This window comes from Nothoprocta perdicaria, unplaced genomic scaffold, assembly GCF_003342845.1.
Source record: "Nothoprocta perdicaria isolate Ctin4 unplaced genomic scaffold, notPer1 scaffold_14, whole genome shotgun sequence".
In the NCBI taxonomy this organism is placed as follows: domain Eukaryota; kingdom Metazoa; phylum Chordata; class Aves; order Tinamiformes; family Tinamidae; genus Nothoprocta; species Nothoprocta perdicaria.
In genome coordinates, this window is record NW_020454538.1 from 3,367,409 (window position 1) to 3,389,334 (window position 21,926).

A 21,926-nucleotide genomic window follows, 5' to 3' on the forward strand; every position below is an offset into this window, starting at 1 on the left:
CCCTTGCAAATAACGTGTCTGCGACCCCCCCATTGCCATTACCGTGTGTTCGCCCATCCCCTCCGTTGCAGATGTGTCCCCCCCCATGCCGGAGGGGGACAGGGGAGCCCTGGCAGGAACCACGGGATGCCCCAGTTTGGGCTCCCGGCCGCTGTGTTCCCAGGCCCCAAGGGAGAGGCTCCCCCCACTCCACACCAGAGCAATGGGATTGCAGGGCTGGATGCAGGGGCAGCCGGGAGCCCCCCCCGGACACCCTGGGGCTCCCATCCGCCTGCCAGGAATGCTGGCCGCGTCCGGGCTTCCCAAGCATCCCGGGTTCGGTGCTGCCTTCACTTGCACCGCGCAACCTTGAGATCCGCATACTGATGTGCAATTGTGTGTGTGCTTTCTTTTGTCTTTTTTTTTAATATTTTATGAGTTTGCGTTCCAAAATCAACACTAAATTCTCTTTTCTGACAGGTGTCGTTTATTTCTCTTCCTTATCTCCATAGTAATGTGCTTTGTTGTGACCAAGTCCTTCCTGCTGACCTGCTGCTTGCCCATCTTGCTCATGGGCATGAGGTACTACTTCAGCAGGAAAGTTATCCTGCACTATCTGGACTGCGCCCTGCACACGGACATGTCCGACATCGAGCAATACTACATGAAGCCACCGGGTGAGTACACGGGCCCTGCGCTCCGGAGCGCCCACCAGCCCCTGGGCTGCACTGAGCCCAAACCCACCTTTTTATCTTTTCATTTCCTTTTGTTTCCTTTTTCTTCCATTGATTATTTTTAAGGGGTATTCAGCCAGTGCAAGGGGATTGGCGAGCTCGCTGCTCCCCTCCATCTCCCGAGAACGTTGCTTCTTGGCTGTTTGCGCGGAGGCTTTGGGCATGGGGTGACAGGGAGGTGAAAGGCAGAGGAGATCCCTTTAGGAATTGCATGTGTGTTGTTTTCCATGCTGTTTAAGAAGAGCTTTCCTCCATGCATGTGCCTTGGAAGGGGCACAGAACAGGTATGTATGCGGGATGCTGCCCGCGTTGATGCCATGAATTCCTGTCTGACCGTGTGCATGCACTTTGTGTAAGTATTATGTCCAACGTTAATATTTGCTTGGCAAGCTCTTAAAGGTCTCTTACGGGTTTATTAAAAAAAAAAAAAAAAAACTTGCAGGATTTGTCCAACAAGGAAGGTACCATTTCCCTTTTGCGGGTTAAGACCATGGTGAGAGCCAAGAGATAATTGGGGTTGCTTGAATTGGTATTTGAGGGTTGCTGTTTGTGGTGGCTCGGTGCTAGCGGTGACCTGGGCGAACCAAGGTAATGGCCAGGAGCCTGCACTGGTTATTTCTGTTTTCTCGCAGTAGCTGCTCTTTATTTTCCCATGTGACCATGATTTCCCTGAATCATTGCTCTTGCCTCGGCATGTTGTCACTTAGGGACTGAATGGGAGAGAACAGGAAATACCATAACTGCTGAGTTTCCTTCTCTGATGTGCAGTCTTAAGTTTTTCTAAAATAATGCTCATCCTGTAATAAAAATCTCAACACCTCTTAAGTGCTTTCTTCAGATCTCACTTGCTGTCTCAGTGCCAATCTCATGCAGATCTCATCCCATCATATGCAGATGCTGCATCAAACTTGGTGTCTGCTTTTGTAGAAATCAACCCATGTGTGACTTGTGTGTAGCTTGCACCTCATTAAAAACTCAGACTTCATTAAAGCTGTTGCCACAAAAATAAAAGAGCTTGTAGCAAAACATCTGAAAAACATCATGGACTTCTGTTGTGAGGTTAGTCAATGTGTTATTCTGGAGAGAGTAACAAGGAACTCCAGCAGAAGAGCATTTAACATGGGCTTAATCAGTGTTTGAGCTGCATCTTCCATTGATGCTCATGATTTGTATGGTCAGATTGGAGGACAGGGATCAAAGTGACCACGTTTGTAACACTCCTGTTTGTAGAACACAAAGAAAACATGCTCAAAAGCAGAGCGAATAGTATCCTTGGCTTAGGTAATGTTATCCAGTTCAGCTGCACTGACACCATAGCTTGAGAGCGTTGCCTGCTTGTTTTGATACCTCTGAGGGCTGCTTTCCACTTTGGACAAGTCTGTAGACTTTAAGTTTTGACTGAAATTGATTGTGTGTAATTAGGTTTCTGCCATGCCATAAAAAAAGCAGATCTAGGGGATCATTGATATTTGTTGAAGGTTCTCAGTGGTGGTTGTGTTAAGCAAACTGGCTGGAGTTATAATTAGGAGAGTTCATGCAGTATCTGGCCATTGGGTGTGAAACGGCGGTGCTGCTCGATACAGGTTTGCACGACATGCTTGAACAGTGTTCTGCTCCCCTTTCCCCCAAGAGATGGGCTCATCCTCACAAGACACACATGTTGCTCCAGCTTAGGTCCTAGTGAAAACTCTGTTAGATACCAAGGAAGAAGGTGCTGACCTGGCACATCTGCAATGCTGCAGGGTCATTAGTAACATCTCTAGAGTTAAGGCAGGAGTAATGACTTTGCTTAAAGCTGTGTTTTAATCCCTTGATTGGCTGAGTGGGAGATAACATGGCACCTCAAAAGCAAATCTTGTCCTTATGCTCCCTCTGTTTTGGATGGTATTGGTCACCTTGTTACTGGCTCTGTTGGAGAATCCAGATTTATGCACCTGGATATTTTTTCTAACATGGGAAGCAGGAGGAGGGAGAGTTTCTGCGGTGGCTTACAGGGATCAGTTTTGGCAAAGCATCTCTGCAGGTTGCAATTGGTTTAAAAGCAATGGCCAAAAGGAGATGGTTTGCAGGGCTGTTTGGCTCCCTCTTCTCCTGGTTTGGTTGGAAATCTTGGCAGCTGTGGTGGGTACAGGAAGCCCATGTTCTGGTTGCTGCTCTGAGTTTTTTAGAGGTACCTTCTGTCATAATTGCTAAGCCTAATGAATAAGAATATAGGGCTTGTGCTCTTGACAGCATTTTCGATGTTTTTTTTTCTTTTGTTTTTTTTCAAATACTGATCTCAAAGTTAGTTATTGTTTTAAATTTCCTCTGATGTTGTTTTTATGAGCTGAAAAATAGGTGCTGACAGTGACTTTGCAGAAGCGCTTTAGCCAAAATTATTTTTTTTTTTCCTCCTTACAGCAATGATCTGACTTAGCGCTTTGGCCAGCGCTTGGCTAGATTTCACACAGTGGATTGCCTCAAAATTGCTGTTGCTTTCAAAGGATTTATCTAGATGTTAAGTTCTGTGCTCAACTGAGGGCTTAAAACGCAAGACTGAATGGTTTGGGCACCTTCTTGAGGTCTGCGTAAAATCTTCTCATTTAAAAATAGCACTCACTAGAAATTTCCTGGGTTTGGGGCTTTTTCTTTCAAAGACAACAAAAAAGGCACTGAGGCTGTCGAAAAGAAAGGAACTGACTTAGAATCTAGTAAACAGAAATAAAAAAAGAAGAAATTAATTTTAAATAGAGCCCAGCCTCCTGCATTTCTCTACACAATTAAGAGTGGCACAGCTGGAGCGTCTTTTATGGTCTGGTGATCTTTGATGAGTAATCCATTTTAGAGCGTCTCAAGCGCCTGTCACAACTGGTTGCCCGGTGTGTTCTTGCCATGGCTTGGAGATCAGAGCCGTTGTTCCTCAGTCAAGGCGTCGACTGGAGAACTGCGGGAAAAACGGGGCCGTTTTCTGTCCCTTTTCCGTCATTTCGCTTTCCAAAGCGAAACTGCTGCTTCTACAGCAAGGAGCCGTGTTGGGGCTGTGGCTGATGAGCCCGAGCAGGTTCTTGGGTGGTGCTGGCGGGTGCCTCAGCAGGGCCGCTGGAGCTGCGGCCATGTTGTTGAGGGTTGTGGCACCATGTGGCTCTCTTGAAGGCCCTCCTCAAAGCTTAAAATTTATCCCAGCTGTATCAAGCTTTCCTGGATACCTGGCCATCTCTCCTGAATAGCTATTTCTCTGGCTATTGCCCCTGTGACAAGGAGGTGTGTAGTGAGACCAACATGAGATCTTCCAGAAACAATAGTTTGAGTGTTAAGAAAGGTTTGTTTTAGCTTAGCTTTATTTTATGAGGAAAACTTCCTTTAGGCTAAACCAGTCTCCTCTTTGACCGAAGAAAACCAGGCATTCATGGCAGCTTGAGAGCCTGGCCAGTGTAGCTGGTGCAGCAGGGCAAGGACGGGACATGTCCTGCACCATTTCACTCATGGAGATTTTGTGCTCAGCTCCGTCTAGGTGATACCAGTTGAAGGGAGGTAGGATTTGGGTGGTCAGGATAAGATTCTCGTTCCCGTTGAAGTGTTCAACGTTCAGGCCACCCCAGGAGGAGACCATGGTTTTCTGTGTCATAGCTGAGAGCTCCTGGTGCTTTGTTAGCACCTGTGCTCTGCCTTGCCGTGCAAGAAGAGACTTCTCCCCAAAATGGTGCACATCCCTCCAAGCTCCTCCTGCACAGCCACAGCGCATCCAAGTACGCCTTGGTTTGAGGTGAGGCAGAGCTCTTGAACTGAGGAGCCTGTTTCCTAGCTCCCAGCACGGATCAGGGCTTGGATCGCGTTGGCTCTCGGCAGCACGGGGAGGGGGACGGTGGGGTTGGATCCCCTGCGGCGGTGCAGGCTACGGGAGCCCAGTTCTTCCACATTCTGGGTAGGGCGCAGGCAGCTGAGCCACCAGATAAGGGGAAGGAGGCTGCTGCTGATAACATTGTCCTGGGAGAATGGAGCTGCTCCTGCCCACCCTGCAAAGAGGGGCTCGGTTGCCTGCTCTCCGAGGAGAGAGCCTGGGGCTGCTCCTTGCCCCTGGAGGAAGGGGTTTTCCCAGGCACTGTCCAGGCTCTCAGTACCTGAGAGGCAGCAGGAATCTGAGGCATCTCCCAGGCATTTCTCGGTGGCTTCTGCAGTGAGCTGACCCCGGGAGCCTGCGCAGCTGCTGCGCTGGCTGCTGTGAATGCCGTTCTTCCATGCTTGTCTCTCCGTGTGTGCTCTATGGGAAGGCTTGGCGTTGGGTCTGTGAGGCAGAAAGCCCGGAGGAGAGGCTAGGACCTTATCTCAGGCTCTCGAGTGGTGCATTGTCCCCACCATGGTGTTGGGTCTGTTCCTTGGGCAGCAAGGGCCCTTTGCAAACATCTCCCATGGGGGCACCTCCCTGCAGTTCAAAGAAGCTGTTTTGAGCAACGTGCTCTGCAGAGCAGGGAGTTCCTGCATGGTTAGGACTAGTTTTAACCTACAGTGGAAAGGATATTCAGTAATAACTCTGGAAATATTTCAGACATTGGCCTCTTACCAGGCAGACAACTGGTGACAGAGATTAGCAGTTCCCAACATCTCTTCATGGTCAGCACCTGTCTCAAGTTGTGTTTGTTGCGAATCTTTAGGAAAAGGAGTTCCTCTTCAGCCAAGAGTTAAGGGTTTATCTTGTCCATCACTATTGATTGGCCAAATATATCTATTTTTTTTTTCTTTTGCATCATATAAAGTATCTTCAAGGTTGGATCCCCTCTCCCAAAACTCACCTTTTGGATACAATTTGGGCCTGTTAGGTGGCCAACACCCTGTGCTTGGAGCCGTGCTGGCAGGTCCACTCTGTATCCACAAACAGCCAAATCCCCTGGGGTTTCTTCAGGATTGCTTCCTCTGCAAAAATGGGATGAACATGTTCACTTGCAGGCTGTTACTGGAGCAGGAGCACACGCGCAAACCCGTGCTGTGGTGTGCACATGCACAAGCCAAAAATAGATTGCGCTTCAGCTTTGGCAAGTTGCCACGTGAAAATTAAATTAAAACACATTTTATAGTAAATTCTGCAGAATAATGTAGCCTATTTTTTTCCACGCAGTCAGGAACTCGTTCTAAAGGTAGTCTATAATTGACACAATTGTCAGTTAATGCAGCAGCATTTAAATTAGTAGCCATGGCTGGATGGATATGATGCTTCGGAAAGTGCAGCAGGCTGTGTGCAGGTATTAGAGTTTTAAATAACCCCAGCACAAACAAGTGCTGCTGAGTAATCTGCAATACAACTAATGCATTGAGTAAATGGAACATCACTCGTTTTTTTTAAATGGAACATGACTAGTTTTTTAGATGCAGTTAATTTCTCAAGGCCTGCAAAGACGAGCAGTGCAGGGACTTACCAGTCTGACAATGGTGTTTTATCAGCCTGATCAGGCATTCTGCTTTGATCTGCCTTTGAGTAAGTTTTATTTTTTAGCATTTTTTTTCCTGCATTGGATGGTCTCAAACAGCATGGTTATGTCCATTTTCTCCTAACAGTCTCAGTGAATAAACCCTAAGAGGGAACATGGGATTTTCTCCTAATGTTTAAATGCAAATTACTGCAGCCTTTACAGGATGTTCAGTTCTTCTTCTTGCTGTCAGCTGCCTTCTTAGTAATGGCCAAGATTTAAAAAATAAAAAATAATGACTCAGTTATGTTTTGGGGTAGGATTTTCAAGATAGTCTAAACTTAGGCTTCACATTAGGTATCTAAATCACGGCAAGATTTGTAGAAGTATAAAGCTCTGTGTCCCTCTGACACTAGCTCTGGAATTTAAGAGCATGAGCTGCAAGTCTTATTCTCGAGCTCTAGAGGTATTTTGCCACCTAGGACATTTCCAGAGCATTGCTGATGAGGGCTCATTCCCCACAGAGAGCCCTGGCAGGTCCACAGATCCTTTAGAAATGATCAGTTGGTATCAATCTGCCCCTTAGACACTCTCAATATTTTGGGGAAAAAAATGTTATTTATGTGTACACTGGATACATGGCCTCACTTTCAGGAGTTTTTTCTTTGACTTCCTCACATAGGAGCATTGCACAGCTCATATCCTCATGGCTTTTAATGCAACATTGCAAATAACAGCACGTCTGGTGCTCGCCCTGCTTCCTGCATCACCGAGACGGGCGGCTGTAAAGCGGGATATTTAGATCCCTCCTCCCGCTCTGGGAAGCTCACAGATCTCATCTGCAGCCCGTGCTGGTGATGAGCTGTTCCTGATAAGGACCGACGAGATTTGCCAAGAAGCCTCAGCAGGGCCTTTTATTAAGATGCCTAGAAATGGTTGATATTGGTCAAGTTACAGACAGGCATAAGCCATGGTGGCTGTTACAGATGGCTTTGAGCCATCCTTTTAAGCCATCTATTGACTCAGTGAACCCTAGCAATCAATTAACTATTTATGCAAGTGTATTAGTCGTTTGTCATCTATAGCTGTTGGACAGATGTTGTGTTCAGGGATTGAAAGTGTCGTTTCCCACTGGGTAATTCTGCAATTTTGACCTGGAACTCCTGCAGCTTGGCAGCAAGCTGGGGTGATGTTGTGAAAGGTGATTCTGGGAATTAAAAAAATAAAAAGTTTTGCTGATATAGATAGCAGAATAAATGTGTTATGGGTATATTTTTAAATAGCTGCGTGGGATCTTGCTATTGAAAATTGGTTTGCAACAATGTGAGAGTTAATAGAAAAATAAAATGCATTAGTCTTGCATCAGTGTATACTGCCTGAAATGATAGCTTGTAAGTAATGTTTTTGTCACTTGAAATTTGTGAATTGCTTCTAGGATTTATCCAAAAATGGAAGAAATGAAAACCAGAAGTCTTATAAGAAAACAAATTTTCAATCCAGAAAACGGAAAACAAACTGGAAAATAGCTTTGATCGAAACTAAGCAATTTGCTTTCCCCTCTGATTTTTTTTCACTATGTGGAGCCCCAATTCTCTATTTTAGGGTTGAATGCAGTGCTTTCTTCACCCTGAACCAAAAATGTTGATGGTGGGATAGGCTTACCTAAGAAACGAGGGTAGAGCCAGGTGTGTTTTACAATATGCTGCTTGTGAGGTAGGTCCTTGAGCAAAGGATCTGTGTTGCCCTCCTGTGCAAGTGCCCTGTGTTCTGTGATGCTGAGGGCTCTGGGTCTGGTGCTTTTAAAGGTCTACTGAGCCCAACGAGGGTGCCCAGGTTCTGGTCTCTGTGCTCATTGGGTCCATGGCATGAGCCGTTGGCAGGATCAGGGCTCATCCAGGGTTCACGTGCAGCCTTTTTCCCCATCTGAAAGTGAAACTTGAGGACAAATCTGTAAATTACTTTGAATGGACAAAAAGTGCTTTTGTTTATGTAATTTTTTTAAGCAAGCAAGCAGGCTATTTGCCTAGACGTGGCCTCAATCACCACCAGTCACTGTAAAAGCTGCTCCTACCCTCTCGTCAATGTGTTTGAGCCCTCATGGGGAAACCAGCCTCATGAATGTGAGTTCATTTGCTCTGTAGCGTTGCAGCTCTTGGTCCCTGCACCAGCCCTGTTAATAGACACTCTTCCAACTCACTGCCCCTGTAATTCTGGCACTGGATCATCCAGTTGTCTCCCACTCTTTCCTCCATGCTTATGTCAAACCTCAATGCTTCCTTTTTCCCCCCATTTAGAATTCTGCTGGGCTCTTTTGTCAGTCCCTGTACTGAGTTTCCCTAGTGGGTTCATCCGGCTTAGTCCTAATTACATTAGTCACTAGAGCATTTCCAAGGATGCTCCCACACCCACTAGCTCTCTTTGTGTGTCTCATCAACCTCTCCTCCTCCATGTTTTTTAGCTGTTTTGTATTTATTTGCCTTTTTTCATTTCCTTTTGCAAATGCTTTCTCTTCTTACTTAGTCCATCATTCAGATATTTTGTGCATTGAGCACAATTATTTATTTTTATTGATCACTATTCAGAATTAGAATCACAAGGATGGAAAAAAGAACTAAGCAGAACAAAAATATTACGTCTGTTAAGCTAAAACCCATGTACATTGGGGCACGAACATCTGTGTGAGTGGTAGAGGAGAAAATGTTTTGCCTAAAGGCAAATGAAGTTCTAGCAGTGTTTTTTAGCACCTTGTCTGAAGGATCTAACCTATGTCACACTTGGATGTTTCTGGACAACATGATATGTTGATCCTTTCCAGCGTGGCTGTTTCTATAAAACCCATTCTTTCAATTTTTCATAGGATATATAAAATCACTATGGCAATCAGAGCACAGGAGGAGGAGGAGAAAAAAAAAAAAGCATTTGCTGAGATCAGGGCTTTTTGTTCTTTTTTTGGAGGTGCCAAATCTGTTCGTGCTCCCTGGAAGTAGCTGCGGCATCAGAAACACGGTGTAACACTTCTGGTGGGAATCCAGGGAAGACCTAAATATGTAGTCTTTCAATTTAAAATAATGTAAGTAGTAGAGCTCGCAAAGAGAAGCTTTTGAAAATAGACTGTTTGGGAGCACCTGCCATTTTTAAGCACTAACCAATTTTAGATGATGGTTAGTTAGAGAGCAGAGCGATGAGAGGATGTCAAATGTTCAGCTTCTGTCTGCTCAACAACCATTTTCTGTCTCCTGCATGAATGTCTGGGTAAAGTCACCTGGACTGGAATTTCATCATTAGTGATGGATTTTATTAAGAAAGAGACACAGCAAGGATGGGGAAGTTAAGAAAAGGGTAGTAATGAGAGTTCAGGGTATTTTTTAAGAATGCAAACTGTTTAAAACACCTTTTCAATCTTCTGCTGTCTGTAAAGCCAATTAGACTTGCTTAACAGCTATGAAAATATATGGTTTGATTTTTTTTTTTTCCTTTTTCCTATTTTAACCAGCAGATGCTCAGTGGAAATCACTGAGTTGTGCCTCTCAGGCAGTGCTTTTCATTGGGGATTAAGCCATGCTCAGGTTTTACAGGGCTTTCTTTGAGCCACCAGTACTCTGAAAAGAATCAAAGAATCTGAGGAGATTCTTAAGAAGTGGGAATGCTTTTGGAGGATAGCTCAGACAGCTGAAATGGATTTCAGTGGAATTCTTAAAAATAATTAAAAAAAAAATCACATTCACAAGGCTGGAGCTCAGAGTTTAGGTAAGGATTCAGTGCAGTGCTTGCTGTAACTTAACCATGTGCTTAAATTCTTTGTCTTTGGGAGCTTGGAGCACACCCAGGGGCACATTCCAAACGTTTTGGCCTTTGTGGGGAGCCCACGGCCTCGATGGTCCACACAGTGATGAAGCAAGGTGCTCTCGAGCTTCCTCTGTGTGCTCGTCTGTGCCTGCAAGATCAGTTTAGATGGTCTTAGCAAAAGCCAGTGCATCAGAAGGAAGAGTTGCTTCATCTAGGAACCAGGCAGTTACATTCACTAGACCCTGTTTTAGCATCAGCTTTGGGGGCTTAGTGTTTAGTGTTGTCTTTTTGTTTGGGAAAATTCCCCATATCCCGCACTTCCCCCCAGATCCCGGTGGATTTGTGCACCTCCTGGCTAAGGTCACTAAAGGGGCTGCTCATGTTTATAAGGTGATCTGCTTTCCGCAGTTGTGATGTGTTATTAATACATGGCAGAGAGGATCTGCTTTCACCACCAGCTTTGCGTGCGCTGCCCATCGCTTCCCACGTGCCACCATCCTGGATGCATCACCAGTTGCTCCACAGGTTGTTTTACAATTCTCATTCAGATCCTGAGATCTTGTGGATGGTATTTAGGGTGGTGGGACCGCACTCAGAAGGGAGGTTGGGTGGCTGATGCTGGTAGATGGTCCTCACAGGAGGCTGGTGAATACCTAGAGTGGTTTGTGTGTGACTTTTTGGCTGGAATGCTCTGGTGCAGCAACAAGGGGAAGGGGCTTTGTTTTGAGATGGACAGATTTACAAATGTGACTTTGATTTTATGCTAATGCATCAGCATCCACAGCAGGTCCAACTTGGTGCCCAGCCTGGCAGATGTTCCTGCATTTATGATGCAGAATTCTCTTTTGATACCACATTGAGTAAAATGTGCTATTTTCAGTCTGGATGTAGTAGAATTTCTTGGAATTCCACCCAAGGCATTTTTGTCTTACCATACTGGAAGGCAGAGAAGCACATGGGTTTTAGGAGTGAGCATCCAGGTGTGGATGCATCTCTTTTGCTGGGACATTGCTCTGACTTGATGTGGCATTGGTTTGCTGAAGGTTTACATGGAAGGAACATGACATAAGTCTATTGTCTGAGCAATATTGGGTCTCTCAGAGGCTTTTTGTTTCCAAGACTTAGATGAGAAAAGTGAAACCTTGCCCAAGTTGTTTGTGTTGTCCCTGAAACATAATTCTCCAACTGTGGTGGGTGAAAAGGTGCTTTACTGTGGCACCAGCAAGTGGAACAGCTGGAAGAAAACCCTGTACCAGGGCTGGCTCTGCTAGGTGTTAATACAACCTAATGTTCCCCAGGGATTGACTATTTGCAGTGAATCGAGAAAAACAAGGCTGCAGGTAAGAGGGGTATGAAGCTACTGTGGGGCATCAAGGGGACTTGTCTCAAGCAGGTGATACCTAAGGCAGGATGGCACAGGTGGATTCAGAGGCTGTTCCTGTTGAAAAAAAACATTTTCTCCTGCTCAGAAATTGTGTCCTCTGCAGGTGAAATCCTCTGTCTACCTGTAGTTTGGGCATCACAAGCACGTAGAAGACCCCTTTCCAAGGAAAAAGCCATGTTTCTTGGCATGGTGCAAATGGAAACTGTATTTTTTTAGATAAAGTAAGAAATAGTCGTTGTTTTTACTGAATTTGCTTTGGACCTTCCCATAGTTTTTCTTTTTTTCTGAGGAATCAGTTCCTCACTGTAGTTTCAGAGAAACTCCTAACTCCTCAGGGCTGTGATGTCTCACTGTGGTAGACCATCAATGCAATGGACAGTTAGAGCCTGGGGAGGATGGATTCACTGTGGTGGTAACTAGATGGGATTCTTATAACCCAGATTATCTGCAGAAAGGCATTGAGCGTGTCAGAGCTGTATTTATCGCTGGTTTTTAGGAGAGTGTGAGGTTGTCTTCCCTTTGCTGTGCAGTGTTTGGTGAAATGCCTCTATTTCCCTGTCCCTGAATTTGTGATGCTCCCCTGGAAGGCGAGCCGAGGTGCTGCCCTGATGCTGCGCTCGGTCAGGCTCTGCTGGGCAGTGCTTACACGCCATAAAAATTGCTAACTATTGCACCTAATTACTGCTCTTCAGCCGAAGGCCTCATCCAGGGGCTTGTGGAGGCAGCAGGAGCATTTCCTCCTCATGTGCTGAGGGGCAAGAAACACATTGAGCATCATCAGGACACGCTACAGCGTGTGCCGGGGCTGGAAATGTGCATCCGTTTGGGGACTTGCAACCGAGCATTTCCAAACCTTCCCTTTGCCCTTTTATGTCACACCCTGGATTAAAGAGCGGGATATGTCACCTCACTGGATGGAAGACAGGCTTGTGCCTTTGTTTGCAGAGCTAGTCAGCATCTGTGGCAGCCCGTATGTGAGCCCGGGGGGATTTGTACACTGCAAAGTGAAGCTGTGCTCGGCTCTGATTTAAAGAGCTGGTCTGAATACACATTTTTATATGCTTGCACGCATGAGTCTTTTTGTCCTAAGTGTGTATATGATGTCCTGAGTGCAATTCTTGCCTACCTTTTTTTTTGGCTAAAAGCAGCTGTTTGCAATGAGCTGTGCAGGGTTTTGCTCTGATCCCTGCTGGAAGAGGGGCCCTCCCAGAGGGTGACTCACCTTCAAGCTTGGTGACCTCTGCTAGAGAAGCATAAAACTCTTTAGAAGTCCTTGTAGAGATCAGAGTTTCATTTATTATTTAACCTTAAGTAAATGTAATGTTAGTTTTCTCTTTGCTGTGAAGCTTTTGGTGAAATACCAGGGCAGATGCAGGCACTTTTATTGAACAAGAGAGTCTGGGCTAAATTAAGACCAGATAAGTCATGATAGATGGCTAAAAGGAGATCAATTCTATCCATTTGCCCCATATGATTTATGTCTAGGCCGAGTGCTGAGCTAAAATGAAGATATTTAATGATTATTGCTTGGTGCCTTTTTACAGTAATGCATGTATGGTAGGAGCCAACCAGTAAATAATTCTAAAACATCCAATAATTCAAGGTTTTCCATTCTTCTTCAGTATTTGCAAAAGGAATGTGTTGTAATATAAGCTCAGAAAGCAATAAAGCCATATAGTGAGAGACCATGTGGAAGGTGGGGAGCAAGTGCTAATAGAGGACTTTCCAAGAGCTGGCTTAAACTACCTGCAACACATTTTATTTTTAAAACTAATTTAGCTACTGAGAGACTGGAGCTGTTGCTGGAAAGATGCAGCCTAGCTTAGCTCACAGAAGAGCTTGATTTCTTTCTTTTTTCCTTAAACTCCCAACTAAAGAACAGTCTAAACTCCAGAGTATTTGTTTACTTAAGGCCTGACTTTGCTATTTATAGGCTTGGTGAGGATTTTGGATGCACAGGGAATATCTGCTCTGAAAATACATTTAAATAGCGGGCTGGTTTCCTTTCCCCTCTCAGTTTGTGCAGATCAGTCTGTTTTGCTTAGCAAGCCACACAGGTCTGGTAGCAACAGTGCAGTTAGTGCTGAGGATAACACTGGGCCCAAATTGCGTATTTCAGTTTTTATCGGCTCCTTTTAAGCTAATTCCTTACTGATTTATGACAGTTTGCTCCCTTGAAGAGCCACGGCGGCGGCCTGGTTTCTGAGCTGCTCTCTGCTGATGACTTGGCAGGTCGGTTGCAAGCGGCCACCGCGGCAGTTTCTCGCCCCTCTCTCTCAGGAGCAGCGAGTGGAGCTGATGCATCAGCTCTAAATGTGCCCTGCTAACCAGCGGGTTTCTAATCCCATGTAGCTGCTGCTGCAGCTCTTCCTGTGACGGCTGCTCTGCATTCATCTTATTGTGATCTTTGCCTTTCTAGGTGCACCACAGCCAGCAAAAAGACCCCAGCACAGGGTTTTAAAGGCCAGTTGTTCCACTCCTTAGTAATGCACTTTGTAATGTGCCAGAATGGCTGTCCGCACCGTCTCTGCCACCTCTCCTGTCTGTCTCCCTGTCTCATCCAAAGCCCGTCCCTGTGATGTGCTGAAGGTGTCCAGAGTTTTACTGTGCTCTCGTAGTGGTGGCACGTGCAGGTTCACGTTGGGCCCCCTTGGGAAATGAAGCCACGATGTGCTGATGTTGGGTATGGTTCTCAACAGTTCATGGTGGTCCAGGTGGTGGGACTCAACGGCAGGTCCTCCAGAATGCCGGCACTGGCAATTCCTCAGTGCAGGGGGGTGGTTGGGGTTGAGCAGTTGGGACTGTTCCCTGGGCTTGTGAGTGCAGCTCGCAAGGGTGGTAAGGATGAAGAAGAGGTAGATGGAGCCCAAATCGTCCCCCTTGTGCACGGCCTGTGTGTGCAGGTGTCCTCATGGGCTCCCAGCTCCCCATCAAGCTGCGGTGTCACCACCCTCAGCAGACACGCACGTGGTTGTGATGGATGGAGGTGAAGGGACATGATGTGCTCGGTGAACAGGTAAAGCTGTGTCCGTGCTGGTGGAGCAGTGGCAGCCAACGCTGGTCGTGCTGGTGTCTCTGTCCTTGGCCAGGCTCTGTCCCAAAGCATTTCCAGCCACAAGGCAGGCCTGAAGCTCCTAAAACCCACAGCAGGCATTTCATATCCCCAGAAGAGCCTCTGTTCTCTCTTGACATTAATTTAACTTGGCTGCTTTATCCCTCATTTCACGGACAATGGAAGGAAAGGAAGGAGAGAGATGCCTCCAGTAGCAAGTCCTTTATTCCTTTTTCAAACCCTGTGCGGGAGAAAAGGTCAGGATGGCTCAGCATGAGAAACACATGGAGTGGGGACCTTTCCATCCCTGCCACGGGACTGCCTGGCACTTGCTTAAAGCTGTATATGAATAACGAGCAGGAAGAGAGGAGATGCACTGACCTTTGGGGCTCCTTACCTGGTCATCTGTAAATAAAAAGCATTGTGGCCCTGGGCTTAGAGCCTGACAGCCCATTCCATTCCCTACGTGATGCCACACTTGTCGTGCCCCGGTTTGCAGCAAGGGAAGGTGCAAGAGGCTGGATGTGGGATCCCAAGGGCAAATATTTAAAGCTTCGTGATGTTGGTGTGTTGCATTTCCTCTGTCTGGGTCTTTGCCATGTTGGCTGTGTCATGGTACAGCAGTGGACAGTGCATTCTTGGGAGCAGTTTTCAAATATTTGGGTCCTGCTAATGAGGCTTGGCCAGCCTGTCAATTTGGGCAAGCTTTTATGCAGGTATGAAGGAATGAGGGGCTACAGGCCCTGTCCTGTGGAAAGCGTTCTTGCCCTGCCCCTACCTTGCGGTCTGAGGAAGACCTTGGCTTGAAGAACATTGCGATGAGCAGAGGCTCTCCTGCTACCTCCAGCAAATACCCAGAGACAAGTGCAGGGCCATGGGCAGCCTGTGTCCCCTCCTGGAGCACAGAACCACCCTTCTGAGGGCATGTGCAGATGCAGTTTTTAATTTTGGGGCCTGGCAGGAGTTGCCCCATAATGCCAATCTTGGGGGGCATTGGCTTCCTTTCTTCATTATTTCCAGCTCCAGGGATAGTACACAGACTGTGCATCTTCACTTGGCCTCACATAGAGGTAAGAGCTCCCACCCGGCCCTCCCGGCTGCGTGTCTGGCTGGTGCTTGCAGGATATCACGCTGGACAGCTTGGAGCCAGGAGGGGAATGGCTCACATCTGTGCAGCTGCCACAGGATAAAGCAGAGTTGAAATGACAGTCCATGGAAAACATGCTTAAAGGGATGTTGCCTTTGGAAGTCGCCTGTCTGTCTGAAAATGACATGTTGCAAGGAACCATGAAAGTCTCTGTCTGTGGGAGTGGGAGGATTTCTTGCTTTCATTTTGATCACAGCACAGGCTGGCAGCACCTGCTCTGCGCTGTCAGCTTCTCATTTATTCGGGGGGCTGGAGGAGGGAGAGCAGCATTTGAAACCAGCTTGCACCCGAGCGCATGCTGTACGCAGTGAAAATGAGTGTAAGTGCAGGGGAAAAACTGCTCAGCTCAGGGCTTGGGGAGCTACCAGTGCCCCCCTGCACGGGAGAGAGGGAATAAGGACCTGCTCCAAGGGGGAGGTGATTCAGAAATGCGGCCACGGGTTGAGCTCCCACTGAAAATGCCTTCTGGCGGGAGAGTATCTAGACCCACAGAATTATCACCAGTGCTTTGTGTTGGGTCCAGGAGCCAATCTCACCCTGCCCAGCTCTGAGTGGTGAGTTCCCACCTGGCTCAGCTCGCTGCTCCAAAGTGAGGGTCCCATGGGAGCCCCGATGGACCAAGGGCTGTGTGGGGCCATCAGGTGCCTGTCAGCCTGCTTGCAGAGCGCCCGTGTCTGGCTCTGGTAGAGCCTTGCCCGCTCTTGGAGAGACCAGGTGGATTTTAATCAAAAACTCTCTATTTTAAAGGTATCCGTAGAATGTGTGTTTTCTGTCGTAGGTACTAGAAGGAGCAAAGCACAGCTGCTAAATCCTAGTTTTAAGAGTAGCTGTCCCTGAACCCTGTGAAAAGACATGGAATTGCTGTAGGAACCAGCTATATTTGGTCACGTAGGACTTGTGATGATGGGGAAGGCTGACGTTTCGTTGCCCACCCCCTTCTACCCATCTTCTCTGCTCTTGCTGTTGGCTCCCATCTTTCCACCCACCCACCCACCGGCCCTTTATTCACCAAAGGGTGGTGAGGGATTTGCAGTAAAAATAAATGGAGTTTGTTTTCAGGCACCCTCCTTGTCGGCTGCGTGGGGGAGCGCTGAGCAGCTCCTGCCGGGAGAGGAGACGTGCAGGAGCATCGTGGCGGTGGCAAGAAGCAGAAAGATGTTACTGCTGGGTGCCCTTTCAGCTCCGTGCACCATCATCTCGGGGGCTGTGTTGACCCCTTTGAGGTTATTTTCTTGTGGTGTGGATGACTTTGAGCCTTGCATCTTCCTGTGCGTCTCCAGTGATGGTCTCAGACCAGGAAGCTTCACAGTGGTGAAGCTGAGTCCATGGACAGCTACATGGTTGGAGTTACTGCTTAGTAAGGGGATGTAGTTTGCCACCGTATGGAGAGATGTTGTTGAAAGACAGACACCCCACAGAGGAGTGGAGAAAGATAAGATAGAGCAGCTGGCCTCTTGCCATCCCAGATACTTGAAATAACTCTAAGAAGGCAACAGATAAGGGAGCCCTGGCTTTGTTTTATCTCCCAATGCGTTTTGTAAGGCTTGTTTATCCCCCTGGGGCATCTCTGTGTTACGCTCGCAGGCCCAGCTAACCTAATCATGCAGGACTCACACTGGTGTTCACGTATCTGCTTGCATTTGTCCTCTGCCTTGTTAGCTGAAGCCTAATTGTGTGGTAGATGGGGGGTGATGCTGGATGATACCAGCCTTTTCAGGAAAAAGTGTTGCCTTCTGGAGCTCCTCTTGCATCTGTAAGCAGTGTCCCTTGGAGCTGGGTTGTAACAGGGGTGGCCTGTCAGGCTGACCACCTTGGAAGTAAGGGGAGAAGACACTGTAGAAAAACAAGGCAGTTTCACTAAATCTGTGAACCATGAACCACCCCCAAATGCCCTGCTGTTCAGGCAAGTCACAACCACTTTGTGCTTTATTGCAACTTTTAGCTATGCACTGCTGAAGCCCAAGCTCTGATCTGAGTGACTGGAGGCCTGAAGGAGCTGAGCGAGGTGGTCCCCCATGGTGGTGTCCCCCATGGGCTGCTCGGTGTGCTCTGTATTCCCAGGGCTCCCCTTCAGCACACCAGGACAGTTGTTGTGGGAGGAGGATTTGGGGGAGCTTAGGGCAGGGCATTGCAAAGAGGCTGGATGGGAAAAGTGGGGAAGACTCTGTTTAGTAAGAGCTGGGATTGTCCTTCCCCAGGTAAGAAGACCTCAACCTGGGGTTACCAAAGGACTTGTGTGTGAAGGCAGCTTGGACCTGAGTCTGGATAGGGGCCAGTACCCTGTACCCAACACCCGTACCCAGTGGGGGTGTCTGAATACCTGGTGTGTGGGAAGGGGAGGCCTCAGTGGTCCTCTCCATGGCTGGGGGTGTCCCTGTGTTTCAGGAAAACAAGTGCTGTTGCTCCCAGTGGTCTGTGGGGCACCACTGGGATGTGGCAGCATCCAACCTGCCATGGGTTGTGTTCACCGTGCAGTTGTTGGCTGTTCAAGAGGGAAGCCTGAACTGAACAAGGTTTAAGCAGGAGTGCTTTCAAGGCGATACATGAAGTGCTGGAGATGACCAGGTCTGTGAGACAGGAGATGTCCTCTGGGATCGAGTCTACTGGTGAGGACTCTGTGGCTGAGAAGATCCTCCAGGAGAAGGGGTGCAAGCGAGGGGTGTTTGCAGGGCAGTGGGAGCTCAGCACGAGGTGTCTAGGAAGAACAGACCTTTGAGAGACTCCTCTTTTAACGGGGTTGAAACCTAAGAGGAGTTGGGCCAGAGTGAGAGGGAGTGATTTGGACCTCTGAAATGGTGAGGGATGGAGGGAAGTGCAGAGTGTGGAGGCAGATGAGGGTCGAGGTGGTGGTGTTGAAGCAGGAGGACTGGCAGTTGTTGGAGTTTGTATTTATCTTTGCAGCAGTGGTGACTTCCAGCTAGTGGCTTGAGAGGATTAAACCTGAGGAATTGAGGTAAGAGCCGAGTTGCCGGTTGCAAGTTCCCCATGCTGAAACCTGCAGGGTTGTCCTCAACATCTCCTGCAAGGGTGTCAGTAGCGAAACACGTGTCGGGGCAGCTCCCAGTGGAGATGTCCGTCCTCCGGAGTGGAATTGGCTCTGGGCTCGCAGCGCCCGTGTGGGGGATCAGGCCAAGGGCGGCGGTGCAGACACCCAGCAGCAGCAACAGGGTAGAGGTCCTTGGGCAAGATGGTGCTGGTGCAGATGGGAGCTGCTTTGTTTGAGCAGATGTGCCCTGTCTGGTGCTAATTATAAGTGTTTCATGCACAACACACACTGGGAGATGTGCCAGATACTCTTTCTTTTCATGTTGAACTCAAAATCATTATAATTAAGGTTTAAAGCTGTAAGTAAAAGCTAATGAGGAGCACAGGTTTGCAGTCATGCTGCTTGCAACAGGGCTGGTGCCCACCAGGGCAGATGGGGGCTAGTGGCCACATCCAGCACAACGTTTGGGGCTAGAAGGTTGCAGGGAGGAGCTGTGCCCATCACGAGGAGCACAGGGAGCTTGCAGCATGGCGAACATCAAGAGACTTGGGGGCTTCTTGTTCATTTGTTTGTTTGAAGATCTAAAAATACTGAAGTTGTGCTGCTTGGCAGCTCCGGGAAGCGCTGTGCCGCGCAAGCTTGGTGTGCCTCCCGCGACGTGCTCCCCGAACAGGGAGAATCAGCACTACGAGTGGGAAGGAACTGTTTAGAGCCTGCCTTGGAAATGGGCTGCTATGTGGGTTTTAGGAAGACGAGCTGCTGTTCCCAGGCCAAGGCGCAGGCAGCGGCGCCCTGGGCTCGCTTGGGAAGCCCTAACGTGCGGAGGAGCTTTGGGGGTGGCCTGACCCAAACGTGGAGGGGAAGGGGCTGTGGGGTCGCAGCCTCCTCGGGCCTCTCATCCCGGTCAGCTGCCCCTGGGGATCGGAGGAGCGTGTGGTGCTCTCAGCGCAGCATCCTCGAGGAGACACTCGAGCCGCTCACAATAAACAGGTCAAGACAGGTCCCTGTGCTTGAAAAATTGGCTGCTGACCTAGATAGCGGCAGCACCTGTGGGTGCTGAAGCGAGTGGCACGTCCATCCCGGCCCAGGTGGGACGGGACGCGCTGAGCGGCCTGGGTTGGCACTGCTGGGCCGAGAGGGGCCGGGGTTCCTATGGGGTAGGTGGCGTGGTCCCTCCTGGTGCATGCGAGTCCCCAGTCACCCATGTCATGAGCTGAGGATAAGCCCCCCGGCCATGCCATGGCACTATGAGCCGGGGAGAAGGCATCCACCCAGTCTGCAGTGCTCAGATGCCCTTGGTAGCAGTTGTGCCCCAGAAAAGGGAACATCTGGGTGCTTCAAAACATTCCCTCAGGGGTCTCCAGCCACCCGTCACCACCCGACACCTCAGCCGGGCATGCGGGGCTGGTTGGGGCCGGCCCGGACTGGTTGGGGCCGGCCCGCGCCGGTTGGCACCGGCCCGCAGCTCCATGTGCTGCTTTATCTCCCTCAGGCTCCTGCTTCTGGGTGGCCGTCCTGGACGGCAACGTGGTGGGCATCGTGGCGGCGCGAGGCAACGAGGAGGACAACACGGTGGAGCTGCGCCGCATGTCGGTCGACTCCAACTACCGCGGCAAAGGCATCGCCAAGGCGCTGGGCCGCAAGGTGCTGGAGTTCGCCGTGCTCAACAACTACTCGTCCGTCGTGCTGGGAACCACAGCTGTGAAGATGGCGGCCCACAAGCTCTACGAGTCCTTGGGCTTCAAACACGTGGGTGTCGTGGAACATTATGCCCTGCCGGGGATGACGCACTCCTTACTAGAGAGGATGTTTTTCCAGCTCCGCTACCACCGCTACCGCCTGCAGCTGCGCGAAGAATAAAACACAACCAAACGCACACACCCACCCCACACACAAAATGATTTTTTTCTCCTTTCCCCACTCCCCGCCCTCAAAAAATAATAAACCCCCCTCCTCTCTCTCGTCGCTGTTTATTTGCCAGGCTCCCTCCCTTCGTCCTCCGTGTCCTGCCCGCTTTGCCGCCGGCCCCTCGCATGCTGCGGCCCCGGGCAGTGCCCGTGCCCGGCCCCGCTCCGTGTACATAGCCGTCCTCGCCCCCTTCCCGTGGGAGAGAGCATAGCGACGCCCCCGCCGGAGCGCAGAAACACCGTCTGAATGCAGGTCTGGGTATCCCATGCACCAGTAAGCAGAATATGCATTCGTCTTGCCCTCATTTACTGGTTATTACTTTTTGCGAAGAAAATGCAGAGAGGAAAAAAAATTAAATCCAACCAGTCGACCCACCCGCTTGCTCCAGTGCATGAAGAGGAGACGTGTGCACGCACTCGACCACATAGCACTACCGCGGTGCTCGTGTTGCACTTTTTGTTATTTTTTGGGTTTTTTTTTTTTTGTATGTGCCTCATTCTGCCAAATAACCTGTGGGAACCTCTGCGCATCCGCCACACCATGACTGCTCCATCCTCATCCTCCTTCCTAAGCCAGCAAGCAGACTCGAAGCGTCGGGACTCGGCCCCGTTGTACCCCAGTGTGACATGAGATCGGACCCCGGCATCTTCCACAGCCCGTGCGCCCCGTCCAGGCGCCGCATGTGCGTTGGACTCTCCTTGCTGCCTTTCTAGGCTGTGTCCTTTGATTCTTTTTCTTCCCTTTTTTTCCCCGTTTATTTTTGGTTATTACAATATTTTTTCCTTCCCCTTTCGGCTTTCGCTGAATGGTGTCGTTGAGGCCTAATGGAGTTTGCAGTTCCTATGGCAACACATTTGCACATTAATGTGCACACGGGATCTCGACACTCGGGAGGAGCAACGTGTGACGGATAATGGCGTTTGGGGGGGAGCGGGGCGGGGGGACGGACTTATTATCTTAACCAGCTGCTTGTTTGATAAATGTAGATGGCCTCACTGCAGCCTGCCATAAAAGGTAATTAACTGCTTTAATGATGTCAGATTTGTGAATTGTACAATGCAAAAAGCAATGCAAAGCAGATTCGGCATGCATCTGTACCTGGTATGTATGTACAGTGCCTGCCAACTAAAGAATAACCGAGACTACAGCTTCTTCTAGCCTGAAATATCAACTTTTATAACTTATTTAAGCAAATAGTAACTTTGCATGAGTTGCGGCTTGGGGAAGAGAAAGCAGTAGGTTTTAACTTTAAAAATGTGGTGACAGAGGTATAAAGAGAAAATATTTCTGGCTGCAATTAATGTGGGTTGGGTGGAGGGATTCAGCAGTGTTAATACGTACAAAGGGAAAAAAATAATATATTTCAGGGTTGGGTTACTCTTCTGTGAAATATTATGGGTATGGGGAAAAAAGGGTTATCATGATGCAACTGATGGAAAGGTGAGAGCAGATGTTACTCGTGCTTGTACTTGGGAACGCTGCAAACGCCTCGGCGCACGGAGCAGCGCTCGGGAAGGGGCCCGAGGGCGACGCAGGGGTGCAAGGAGCAAGTCAAATTGGGGCAGAAGGGGA

At 48.7% G+C, this 21,926-nt stretch overlaps 1 protein-coding gene across 1 annotated transcript; it reads left to right on the forward strand.

Moving 5' to 3' along the window:
• The first annotated feature begins 309 nt into the window (after positions 1-309).
• On the forward strand, positions 310-21,066 carry NAT8L (N-acetyltransferase 8 like). Its single transcript, XM_026034110.1, has 3 exons — positions 310-375; positions 492-656; positions 19,939-21,066. Exons 1-3 carry the CDS (start codon positions 366-368, stop codon positions 20,304-20,306), a joined length of 543 nt encoding a protein of 180 aa, XP_025889895.1. The 5' UTR covers positions 310-365; the 3' UTR covers positions 20,307-21,066.
• The last annotated feature ends 860 nt before the right edge of the window (positions 21,067-21,926 follow it).